We start from the raw sequence: 12,262 nt of genomic DNA on the forward strand, positions 1-12,262 counted from the left end.
ACTTGCAAATGAGCAGGCTGGTGATATAGTGAAAAGAATACTGGAGTTGGAGCAGGATGAACTGGGTTCCCTTCTAGTGACTTCCTAGCGTGAGATCTTAGACAAAATGAAACAACGTCTGTCTTCAAGGGGTTTACGTTCTATTAAGGAGAGACGGGATACACACGTAGAAATGTATATGAAATAAATAGAAGGTCATTTTTGAGGGAGGAGGGGGTGCTAGAGGTTGGGGAGATTTATTCTCCAAAGTAGGAGGCAGTGTTTTAGTTGATATTTGAAGGTAAGGGGCAGCCAGGTGGTGCAGTGAGCAGAGCACTGGCCCTGGAATTGGAAGCCTCAGACACTTGACACACTTACTAGCTGTGTGACTTTGGGCAAGTCACTCAACCCCAATTGCCCTGCCTTCCCCCCTCCAAGAAAAAAATTTTTAAAAAAATCAAATAAGATTTGAAGGGAAACAGGGCTTCTAAGAGGCAGTGAGGAGGATGTACAAAGGCCACGGAGACAAAAGATGAAATATCCTGTGTCATGAACAGCAAGAAGGCCATTTTGGCTGCCCTAAAGAGGAAAGGTAGGTTGTAGTCAGGTTGTGAAGGACTTAAATGCCCTAGAGGCATTTGCCTTGTATCTATTGGATAGAACATATAAACTCCTAAGTCCTGGGGTCCTGCTTCTGATATGCACTAGCTCTATGACCCAGGCAAGTTAAAGCCTCTCAAGCCTCAGTTTTCTTAGCTGTAAAATGGGGATAATTACGCCTGTAATACATAGCATAGGTTTGTTGTGAGGCTCAAGGGAGATAACATATGTAAAATGTTACAGAATACCTATTACAGTTATAGTTATTATTTAGAAACAATGAGTCATAATAGATAGATAGTTGACTCAAAGTCAAGAAGAACTGGGATCGAATCCTGTCTCAAACACTTCTAAGCTGTGTAGCTCTGGAAAACTCACATACCCGCTCTGAATCTCATTGTCTTTGCTGAGGTCAGACCAAAGCTCAATAGCGATCTATTTCACCAGCAGAAAACATTTTCCTTGTCCATAAAGCATGACATCAGTACTTGGCTCACAGGGTTGTTATGAAGGTCAGGTGAGGTAACGTAGGAAAGGACTTTACAAACTTTATAGCTCCACATGGATATTAACTACTATCATTATCAGTGGTGATAAATTCAGTATGAGTAAGGTAGCAGCCAAAGGATCCTCAGAATATTCTAGCTTCTGGGATCGTGGAAAATAATCGGTTAATCAACACGTATTTATTAAGTGCCTACTATGTTCCAGGCACTAAGCTAGATGACAGGGAGACAAAAAATAAAAATAATAGATCCATCTTGATTTAAATGTCTTAAAGGGAAAAAGATGGATTGTTTTTAATGCTTCAGACAAGTACTGAAGTACCAGCAAATGCTTGGATGTGGGAAGAGGAAATTCAACTAAGTTTAGAGGTTTAATATTAGAAATAAGTTGAGCTATTTTTAGTTATTTTTTTCTGGACTTCCCTGCTTTTAATATAACTGAAACTTTGGAATATTTTTTTCCCCAAAGATTAATATTTAGTACACATATGGCTGAAACAGAAAACAAGTGGGCCCCAGAAGGATATTAAATTTTTTTTTTGACAAAATTATAGCCAACTCTATTAGTAAGGCTCTGATTATTGTAGAGTTTTCAAAAGCTTTTATTCCCCTCCTGCTTCTCAGAAAATTCATTTTTGTTCAGTAGCTCAGCCAAACAGTAGACATCTGTGGGGAAATGGAAACAAAATACTAAACACACCAACTGTCTTCCTTTTACCAGTTCCATTAAAATATTTGGTGAGAAGAGTTGAAATTATACGTGCCACTCAATTTATGGAATAAATATTTTCAAGCACGCATATAAGTCAAAAGCAAATTTCTATCAAACAAATCCTTTTCCTGCTGACTTTCATAATTAAATTGATGATATGTTAACATGGAAAATACATATACACTTATGTATGTAATATTGTGTATGTGTATATATATATGCATATGTATGTGTATTTGTACATAAGTATATATGCATTATCTATATCTATTTAATTGTGTTGAGTTGAAAATCTTGAGGAAGGGTTAAGGCTTAAGCCTTAATAAGGCCAGGCTCATCACTTACTAGCTGTATAAAATTCTTTAGGTCTTGGGATCCTCTGAATAAATACTTGTGGTTCCAATATCTTAGCTTCCTTTTCCTTTCTCCCTTTGTCTAGGCACAGTATTTATGACAACTATTAGAGTGGGTTGCAATATCATACTTAACCAGAGGGTGACCCTGTCTTGTACATAATATACTCATGAGTGAAAAATCCTTCAATGCAAGGACTTGGAGCCTATAAAACATGTTGTTTTGTTCTGATTTATGTGTACAAATTAAATATTCTGTCAAATGTGTTTGCTTTTTTTCCCCGTAGGGGAGATTATTGTGATGGTTCCCATTTTCAATGGTTCCAATAGTTCTAAGGGTTTTTGATGGGTACAATCCGTGGATTTCAATTATTCATACTACTCTCATAGAACACCAAGATTTGACTGAACAATTAAAACTTATGCAACTCTAAGGGAATTGGAAGACAAATGGAAAGTCAGTGATAGGGAAAGGGGCTAAAGTGATGTCCTGGTGATCATCCATCCCTACTATTTGAGCTTCTCATCTTCTTCCCCACTGATTCCAGGTCCAGCCAATGAAAGTGAAGAAACAACCAAGATACATCTTTCTGATGACCACATTATAATGGTAAATTAATTCAATTCAATAAACACCTACCATCTTAATGCATGGTAGGCCTAGGAAGTGCCAGATAAGTATGGCAGATAATAAGGGAGGTACAGAAGTCCAGTGTTTGCATACTTTCTAAAATTCAAGGAGTTTGGAATTATCCACATTTCTTTGTAATGTAAATTGAAGAATATAAATTTTTGTCATGTAACATCTTGACATTTTCTAGGCCATGCTTACTCAAACAAACCTTACATGACTATCATCTCAGTAAATGACACCAAGATTCAAAAATCTCTGTCCCAGGCGTTGGGGCTCTGATACATGAACCTTGACTTTATTTGGCCTAGAATCCATACCATCACATACTGCCCAGTCATTTTAAAACCATACTCACTCCACTATAGCTACTATCATCCCGCTAGAAGTTGTAATCTGTTCCTGGCACCTTGGGCTCTGATAATGAACTTATCACTAATTAATTAATGGGTCTTATCATGCCCAGGACCAGGCCATTCCCAGACCAAGTCTCTTCAAATAGCCTCACCCTACCCTGACCCTTTCCCTGTTAGAATGTAAATTTCTTGTGGAGAGACACTATCTTGCTTCCTTTATTTGTATCCCCAACATTTAGTACAGTTACTTGGCAGATAGTAAGAGCTTAAAAACGCTTTTTCATTTAGTCATCAATAGGCTTCCCCATTGCAGTCTCATCTTTAAAAAAAATTTTAATTTAAAGTTCAATGTCTCTAGTTAAGCTTGAAAATGATGTTAGTCCAAAGGCCTTCTTTTGTAAGGTACCACCCTACCTTTCCTTTAATTTTTTTTTAAAATTCTGAACAATCACCAAATAAAATGAATATATAAGAAAGAAAAAGAAGATTTTACATAAAACTATGAACCTCTTTTATGTACAGATTATCCTTTTTTTTTTCCTTTTAAGTATATAAGAAAATTGGCATTCAACTTTCAAAGCTATCATGCTTGTCCGTGTTTCCTTCTGGCCATCCTCCTGTTCTCTTCTGTCCATTTAAAAATGTTTCAATGATCCTCATTTCTTTTTCTTTTTTCAGGAGGGGTATTGCTGTCTTCTCAATTCACCACCCCAATTGAAAAAAAAAGAAAAATAAACCTTTGTGACAAAAATGCATGGTCAATCACAACAAATTTCCTCATTGGCCATGTCCAAAACTGTATGTCTCATACTGCACCTTGAGTTCATCTGCTCTCTGACAGTCTCATTGTGAGAGAAGACCCTCCTCTAAGCCCTTCAATCCTAGCCCCTCTAGAGACCTGTTCACACATGGAAGGGCCTTAGCCATAGTCCGTCATATTCTCACCTGGAGCATGAGGCGGTCCCAGGTTTTGGTCACTCCTCTATTTTTCCATATGTCATCATTATTGGACTGACTTTTGTTCTGGTACCTTTCCAGCATCTGCCTCAGGAAGAGGTTGGTAGTGAACTACCAGAAGAAAAGATACAACAGGATTAGCCTGACAGTTCCCAGGCTGGGACCTTAGAAGCACCAAAGTACATTTAAGCTAAGAGGTTCTCTATCATCACTGGGAGCAAGATTGTATTCAGTAAGTTCAGATGGAGATTGGCTGTGAGTCTATTTCTGGATGACAGGACTAGTATGGGAGTGCCACAATTAGGCTGAAACAGAGAGTAATTTTAAATTTGTTTAGGCTGGGGAAGGAGAGGGAGGAAGGCAGAAGAGAAAATAGAGCCATAACTAGCAAACATGTTACCAGGGGCAAACTGAGTTGAGTTGTGAACTCAGGGAGTGGTAGGGGTGGTAACAGATAATCCATCCCAATTGAATATAAACATGCTAGGTGAGGGGGCAGGGCCCATGCCCCAGAAAGTCCCCCTAGGTACAGATAATGATCTTTAACCCCTTAATCTTCAACAAGGGGACAGAAGCAAGTAGAGTTGGGCAAGTAAGGGGCACTGTCATGTGGGAGAGGTATGCAGTGTTGATGGGATACTTGGAGATAGCAGCTGGGTGCTGGCCAAAGGGAGTAGGGGTAACTCTACTATGGATGCAGGGGGTCTGTGGCACAAAGATGTTAGAGGACCATGAGACCCAGGAACAATGGGCTGAGGGATTGCCTTGGGGAGAAAGTGTGCTTCTTGAATGTCAGCATCCTGGAGACAATCCCTGTTTGCCCCCTTCCTATGGCTCAGAGGGAAGGGAAATGGTGTGTCAAACTCAGATTGTATCAGAATGATCCTTAGAAAGGATCCTCCCAGACTCCCCCACTGGAGACCATACTTACAAAATCTCGCTGCACAGCGGCTGTGATACTGGATGCCATTTCAAAGGCATATACTATAAACATCAGAATAAAATACTGAAAAAAAGATGCAAAGTATAAAAGTTATGTGTCACCCAAAGACTTATCTCTCTAGAACTGATTTTCTTTAAAAATGTGTATATTCATTAAAATACTTATTGAATACATCATATATGAGGCTTTTTGCTAGGCTCTAATGGACTGGAATTGATTCTTCTTTTTGCATTAGGTGTTTAGAGCTCATTTAATCTAAACCTCTCATTTTACAGATCACAGATTTAGAGCTGGAAGGCACCTTAGAGAAGATGGAACACAACCCCTTCATTTTACAAATGAGGAATCTGTGGCCCAGAGGGACTAAGGGACTAGCCCAAGGCCACACAGATAGCTAGCTGATGGGTCAAGATTTAAACTCATGTCTTCCGATGCCATATGCAGAGTTCGTTCCACTGCACCACACTGCTAAGCAGTTTTCTAGCTTGGTTCCTGACACTTTCCCATTGCCTGGAAAAAGAGGCAAGGGGCTAACCCACTGTAGTAGCTGTTAGGAAGCTCCTTGACTGACTCCCTGTTTTGTTTACATAGGAGGAGGCAGAGGCTTTGTAGACTTGAAGAGAAACCAAAGGCATGGCATGGGTCTTAATCCCCAAGTGTAACACAGTATAGGGTTCAAGAAGGAATTTTATAGCACAATAAAGCTGCACTAATCCAGAATAATTTGGGGGAAACCCCTCTCTGAATCCCTGAAAAGTCTGAACAATAGAGAGCTAGCATCGAATTTAGCTAGTATTTCTGCTACAATCAGAGAGAAAGGAGCCATAGGTTGCTGGTAAATGTTTAACAACTGGCTCTCTGAATAAAAGTGTAACCACAACATACTTTTAAGCTTAGTCAGAATGATTAACGTTTTCTTCATCACCTTCCTAAGCCTAGAAATCAACAAAACCATAAATTTAGCCCTAATGAAAAGTGTAACAATAAATCTTTGCCACCTTGACTTAAAGAATGCTTGAGTCTGTGAATTCATTCCAGACTACCCTATCTAGTACTCTGGTCCTCAAGGGGTCCCTGGACCTCTCAAACCTCCTTCAAACCTCATCAGAATTGCCATAAAAGTCAGGTTTATTTCTTCTTTATTAGGGCTTTTTGTTTACTTACTTTGATCAGTCTTACAGATGCTTTTCTATGAGCCTATAATGGACAGGTTTGTATTTTGTGTGTGTGTGTGTGTGTGTGTGTGTGTGTGTGTGTGTGTACACATATTTTGGAGGGTAGAAGAAGGGAGAAGGGGTTTGGGAGAAAGCTTTTTTCTTTTAAAATTAAATTTAAAAGTTTTCAATAAACAAAAATCTGTATTTATCCCTCCCTCATCTTCCCTTCATTGAAAAAAGAAAAACAAAGAAAGCCTTTATAATAAATATTCGTGATTTTTTTGGACATCAATAATAAGGGAATTTGTTTTATATGACTATACATATTGGTAATGGCAATGTTTTTCTTGCTTTCTCAATGAAGGGAGAGGGGAAAGGGGAGGGAAGGAATTTGGAATTGAAAATAAAATCGAAATAAAAAATAATAAATATGTATGGTCAAGCAAAACCTATGCTTTGGCCATATCCATATGTGTGTGTATCACACATACACACACACACACACACACACACACACACACACACACACACACACACACACACCCTGAGTCCATCACTTCTCTGTCAGGAGGTAGATAGCAGCCTTTGTCATTATCTGTCTCTACATGTGTTGGTAGGACAACTCTCAGAATTGGATCATACGTCTAGAACCAGAAAATACCTCAGAGGTCATCCAGTCTATATCCCAACTCTGTTTCCATTTCACAGATGGGAAATTGAAGTGACTTGCCCAAGGTGACTTAGGTAGTAAGGCTCCATAGTGGGGTTTAACTCAAATCCTCTGACTCAAGAGCCAGTACTTCTGTGCTGTACTGAGCTATTCCCAGGGACCCACTACATTTGTATGAACGTAGGTGGGGGTCCTGAAAAGATGGCTGGTTCAAAGCAGTTACAGATTCTCTTGCTGAATTCTCTGACTAACCCAGTAGGATAACGGTAGCTAGGGAATGGTGGCCACCTTTGGCCACCTATGAGAAGTGAATGTAGGTGGGAGCAATGGGGAAGGGCCACATTTTTCTTGTATAATTCTGAATGCAAGGGAAGAATGACAATTCAAATCTCCCCTTTGGGCTAGGCAGGTCTGTCCCTGGGCAAAATTGTGTCAACAAATGAAGTTTGTCTTGTATGGTGCCTCTCTTCTAACCCTATCTATCCCTCCTCTTCTCCAGTGTACTCTCCTCTCCCAACTCTCAAGTGGACTCATAGTGCCTTTCAGGCAAAAGGAAAGGCAAGTGGCACAGTAATTTTCATAAGTATCAGTGTCTTAATGTGTTGTTGTTCAGTTGTTTCAGACTCTTTGTGACCCCAGTTGGGGTTTTCTTGGCAAAGATACTGGAGTGGTTTGCCATTTCCTTCTCCAGCTCATTTTACAGATGAGGAAACTGAGACAAACTGGGTTAAGTAACTTGTCCAGGGTCACATAGTTAGTAAGTGTCTGAGGCCAGATTTGAACTCAGGTCCTCCTGACTCTAGGCCTGACACTCTATCCACTGAACCACCTAGCCACCCTAATGAATTAGTTACTTTCTCCCAATGGCATCTATATATTACCAAGTTTTTAGAATAACCCTAGGTTATTTTTAAATAAATCCTAAGTTTCATAGGAATGAATCTCTAATTGTGGGAAGTTTAGGATGTATAACCTCTAAGGGGGAAAAGACAAATATTTGGGGGAGGGGGAGAGACAAACTCTTCTATATGTAAAGGAATTGAAATTTTCTTGGAATAGAGGTTTATCTGCCCTTAGTCTGCTAACTCTTCAGCCAGGAAAAGCAGAGAAGAACCGTCACTCTGACCATATCAGGAAGCTCTGAAGAATGTTAGGATAGTGTCTTTTCCCTAGACATATCCCCTTTGTGTCCTGAAAGGACTTTGTCTGTGGTCAAATGCAACACCTCATCTATGTAAGCGTACTTTACTGCAAAACTGTTCTGATTACACTTGTCCCGTCAGCTCTTCTCTGAGGGCTCGGTTGTACTCAGTGAAAACAGACACACGCGCACACGCACACGCGCGCGCGCACACACACACACACACACACACACACACACACAATTTAGATAGTATAGAGCTTACCGCCAGAAGTATTTTTCTACTAGACTTCATGATGCCCACGATGCCAAGAACAGACAAGCAGAAGAGGCAGAAGCCAACAAAGATGCCAATCCAGGCTGCTCCATAGATGTCATCATTATCAGTAGCTTCTAGTAAAGGGTAAAGGCTGTGTTGGTCCGATACAAAGAAGATGCATTCTGCTGTCAGTGCAATGCCACACATCTGAGGGGTTGAAAGTCAACAAGTCAAGTCAACAGGTATGCAGTAAGGGCTGCAGTGCCAGGCACTGCACTAAGCCCCGAGGCTACAAAGAAAGGCAAAAACAGCTCTTACCTTCAAGAAACTCACAGCCCAGTGGAAGAGACAGCAAACAAACAGCTACGTATAAATGACATATATAATAAGAATAAAGTGGAGATTGTCTCAAAGAGAAGGCACCAGCATTAAGGGGAACTAGGAAAGGCTTTTTATAGAAGGTGGGGTTTTAGCTAAGACTTGAAGGAAGCCAAGGAAGCCAGAAGACTGTGACAAGGAAGGAGAATATTTCAGGAATGAGGAACAGCCAGTGAAAAAGGCAGAATAGGGAGATGGAGGGTTGGGTGTCCAAGGAACATAAAAGAGGACAGTATTGGTGGATCCCAGAGTCTGTGGAGGGGAGTAAGGTCTGTATCTTATTCTGCATATGGAGTCCATCGCTTCTCTGTTAGGAGGTAACATCCTTCATCATTGGTTCTCTGGAATCATGGTTGGTCATTGTGTTGACCAGAGTTGTTAAATCTTTCAAATTTGTTCATTTTTAGAATTGTTATTGAATAAATACTTATCCTGTTTCTACTCTCTTCACTCTACCTCAGTTCATACAAGTCTTCCCAGGTTTCTCTAAAACCATTCCCTTCATAATTTCTTACAACACAGTAATATTCTATCACATGTATCATAAAGCTCTTTTTTGACAAGCCGCCTTGGTTCTAAGATATGCATACTCCTACTCCTCTTGCCTACCCTTGCCCCACCCTTATCTAGAAACTTCCGTTCCCCACCCTTTTACTAAACTTCCCCTGTCAAGACGGACAAGCAGAAGAGGCAGATGTTAACAAAGATGCCAATTCAGGCTACTCCATAGATGTCATCATTATTGGAACCATGGTTGGTCATTGTGTTGATTAAAGTTCTTAAGTCTTTCAAATTTATTAATTTTTGCAATGTTGTTATTGAACAAACAGTTGTCCTGATTCTGCTCCCTTTACTATGTCAGTTTGTATATTTATTACACCTAGCCTCTCCCTGCCTTAAGGATTCAAAATAACGACAACAGTAGCTAGTATTTATATAGCATCTATTATACGCCAGGCACTGTTTTGTTGTTCAGTCACATCCGACTCTTCCTGACCCTATTTGAGGTTTTCTTGGTAGGGATATTGGAGCGTTTTGCTATATCCTTCTCCAGCTCATTTTAAGATGAGGAAACTGAGGCAAACAGGGTTAAGTGACTTGCCCAGGGTCTCACGGCTAGTGAGTGTCTGAGGCCAGATTTGAACTCAGGAAAATGAGTCTTCTTGCCTCCAGGCTTGGCTGTATTCACTGTGCCACCTAGCCACCCCCAGGCACTGTATGAAGTACTTTACAAATATTATCTCAATTGACCCTCATAACAACCCTCAGAGGAGGGTGTTGTTATTACCTCTATTTTACAGTTGAGGAAACTGAGGCAAACAGAGGTTAAGTAAGTAACTTGCCTAGGGTCACACAGCTAATAAGTGTCTGAAGTTGGATTTGAACTCAATTCTTTCAGATTCCAAGACCGGCATTCTATTGCTTTGGAACCAATCAAGTGCTGTTGAACAGAAATTTGCCCCTTCCCTATGAACCCAAGGGCCCTCACATGTATTGGTGAGCTGCTCTGGTATAAAGAAGATGAAAGAATCAAGTATCTAATAAATCGACTAGGATGAGAACCTGGAGGAAGCTTGCTGTGCCAAGTCCGTGGGCAGCTTGTTGTAAGACCACTGCTAACTCTCCCCTCCCCTTGCTGTGCCATGAGGACAAACATGCCAGAGGTTTCTATTACCTATCCAGCTGTATCTTTGATTGCCCTTGCCCCAAGTGCCTCTGCGCCTGGGTATTTTATCTGAAGCTTTGGAACGTTTCTCATCCACTTTTACAAAGGGCCTATTCTTTGTTAATTGTTTATTATTATTGGCTTCTTTTGTGAATTTTCCCCCTAAGTCCTCAAATTGCTGGCCCAACCTGAGACAAACACATAGATTTAGAATTGGAAGGGACCATAGAGGTATGGCAAGTAAAATTCAACAAAAGGTAGACTGAGGCACGTTTCCTCTGAGCTATATGATGGCTTATTAGCAGATACTACCTGTTAATAAAGCAGGTCTAATGGCTTGCCTCTGTTTAGCCAAAGACAAAGAACCAAAGACGCAACTCCTTTCTAAAAGCATAGAACAAAGAACAGAACAGTGTAGGTGAGAAAATCATACCATCAGTTATAGGGTTGGCAACAACATGGGGGTGAGGGATCAGGCTTGGTTACATTAAGGGAAGGGGCTTACCCACACACATGGGAGTAGGACTAAGACCCCCCTCTGTCTTAGAGAAATGCCTTATGGATTTATGAGACCCAGCTGCATCCCAAGGCTATTGGTAATGGACCGGGAATAGCAGACTCACTGGTGCCTGGGTCTGAGATAAGACCACCTTTAATTGGACAATGAAGGGCTAAGATCAGGCCAGGTCAGCTTGTATGCTCTCAGGGGTAGCATATAAATGTCATGGAGTCTCCAGAGATGAAATTACGAGGGATAACAAGCTTCCTTGTCACAAAGTGATTTGTAGGTGATGCAAGGATGAGTTCCCTTAGAATTAGAGAGTTTTATGAGAGTATTGACTTCTAAATTTAGCTCAGAGCTTTTCTTTTACTAAAAGTGATCAATAGAGAGAGTACCCTTTGGCATCTAACGGTGAGAGAGGAAGACTGAACTTCTGAATTCATGAGCTTCACTCAGAGACAAAGAAAAGTCTTAGGTTTGTTACACAGAATACAGAATAAGGTTACAGAACAGAATCAATGAGAGTGAAATCAATTATAAAATACAATATCAATAATTAATGTTCACAGAAGTCAGCCCTTCCACTTTACAGATGAGAAAATTGGGGGCCCAGAGAAGTTAAATGACTTGCCAGGCTCACCCAGCTAGGGTCTGAGGTATGATCCAAATCTAGGTCTTCCTACACACGCTGCCTTTCTCTCTCATACACAAATAAGCAATTAAATGATATTTCCGGAAAGAGAGAGTATTAATTTGGAGTTGAATCAGGGAGAGTTCGTCGTCAACCATCTCAGACAATTAGGTGGAATATTCCAGTTCACTCAGGTGTCTGGGGCAGGCTCATTAGCAGCAGGGCAGAGTAAGAGGAGACTCATAGAAAGAGGCTTTAGGGTTTGGCAGTGAAAGCTGTTTGCAGCCTCCTTGGCATTTCTTCACCCCTTGCTGGGATGGGTCACTACTTTAGGGAGGGGAGAGAAAAGATTACTCACCCTTTTCCAACCACAAGCTTTCAATGTATTATAGTGATTCATGCAAGATTATTCCTTAACTGAGATCCTAGCTCACACAGTTAAATAAGGCTTTAAAATGAAGATAAGATGAAAGAAAGCTAATTACACCATTATTTCGCTTTGAACTTGGGATTCAACCTTGGGTCTGTCTAAGTGATTTGTCTGTTGCTCTTTTGAGGAGCAAAACTTCCTGTATAATACTTGAGGGGAGGAAAGTTTTTTTTAAATTGATGCCTTTTGTTTTCACATCATGTTCATTTTGAATATATGGCTATGTGCTTATAAATGTTTAACAACCAGCTCTCAAAAAAAAAAAGCTGGCCCAACATATTTTCAAGTTTGAGCTGCATTATTAACATTTTCTCTACCACATTCTTAAATCTGGACAATCAATAAAGCAATAAATCAAGCCCTAATTTGTAGCATTTGCTGCTTTCCCAAG

The 12,262-nt window shown here is 40.3% G+C and overlaps 1 protein-coding gene across 1 annotated transcript in view; it reads right to left on the reverse strand.

Moving 5' to 3' along the window:
- UPK1B (uroplakin 1B) overlaps positions 1-12,262 on the reverse strand; it is a 41,329-nt gene that overhangs the window by 13,359 nt on the left and 15,708 nt on the right. Inside the window, exons 3-5 of the mRNA XM_036745688.1 lie at positions 8,271-8,471; positions 5,026-5,100; positions 4,083-4,205 (exon numbers count right to left, since the gene is read on the reverse strand). Coding sequence (XP_036601583.1) covers positions 4,083-4,205; positions 5,026-5,100; positions 8,271-8,471 — 399 coding nt within the window. The remainder of the gene's footprint in view (positions 1-4,082; positions 4,206-5,025; positions 5,101-8,270; positions 8,472-12,262) is intronic.

The sequence above is a fragment of the Trichosurus vulpecula genome, chromosome 2 (assembly GCF_011100635.1).
Source record: "Trichosurus vulpecula isolate mTriVul1 chromosome 2, mTriVul1.pri, whole genome shotgun sequence".
Taxonomy (NCBI): Eukaryota; Metazoa; Chordata; class Mammalia; order Diprotodontia; family Phalangeridae; genus Trichosurus; species Trichosurus vulpecula.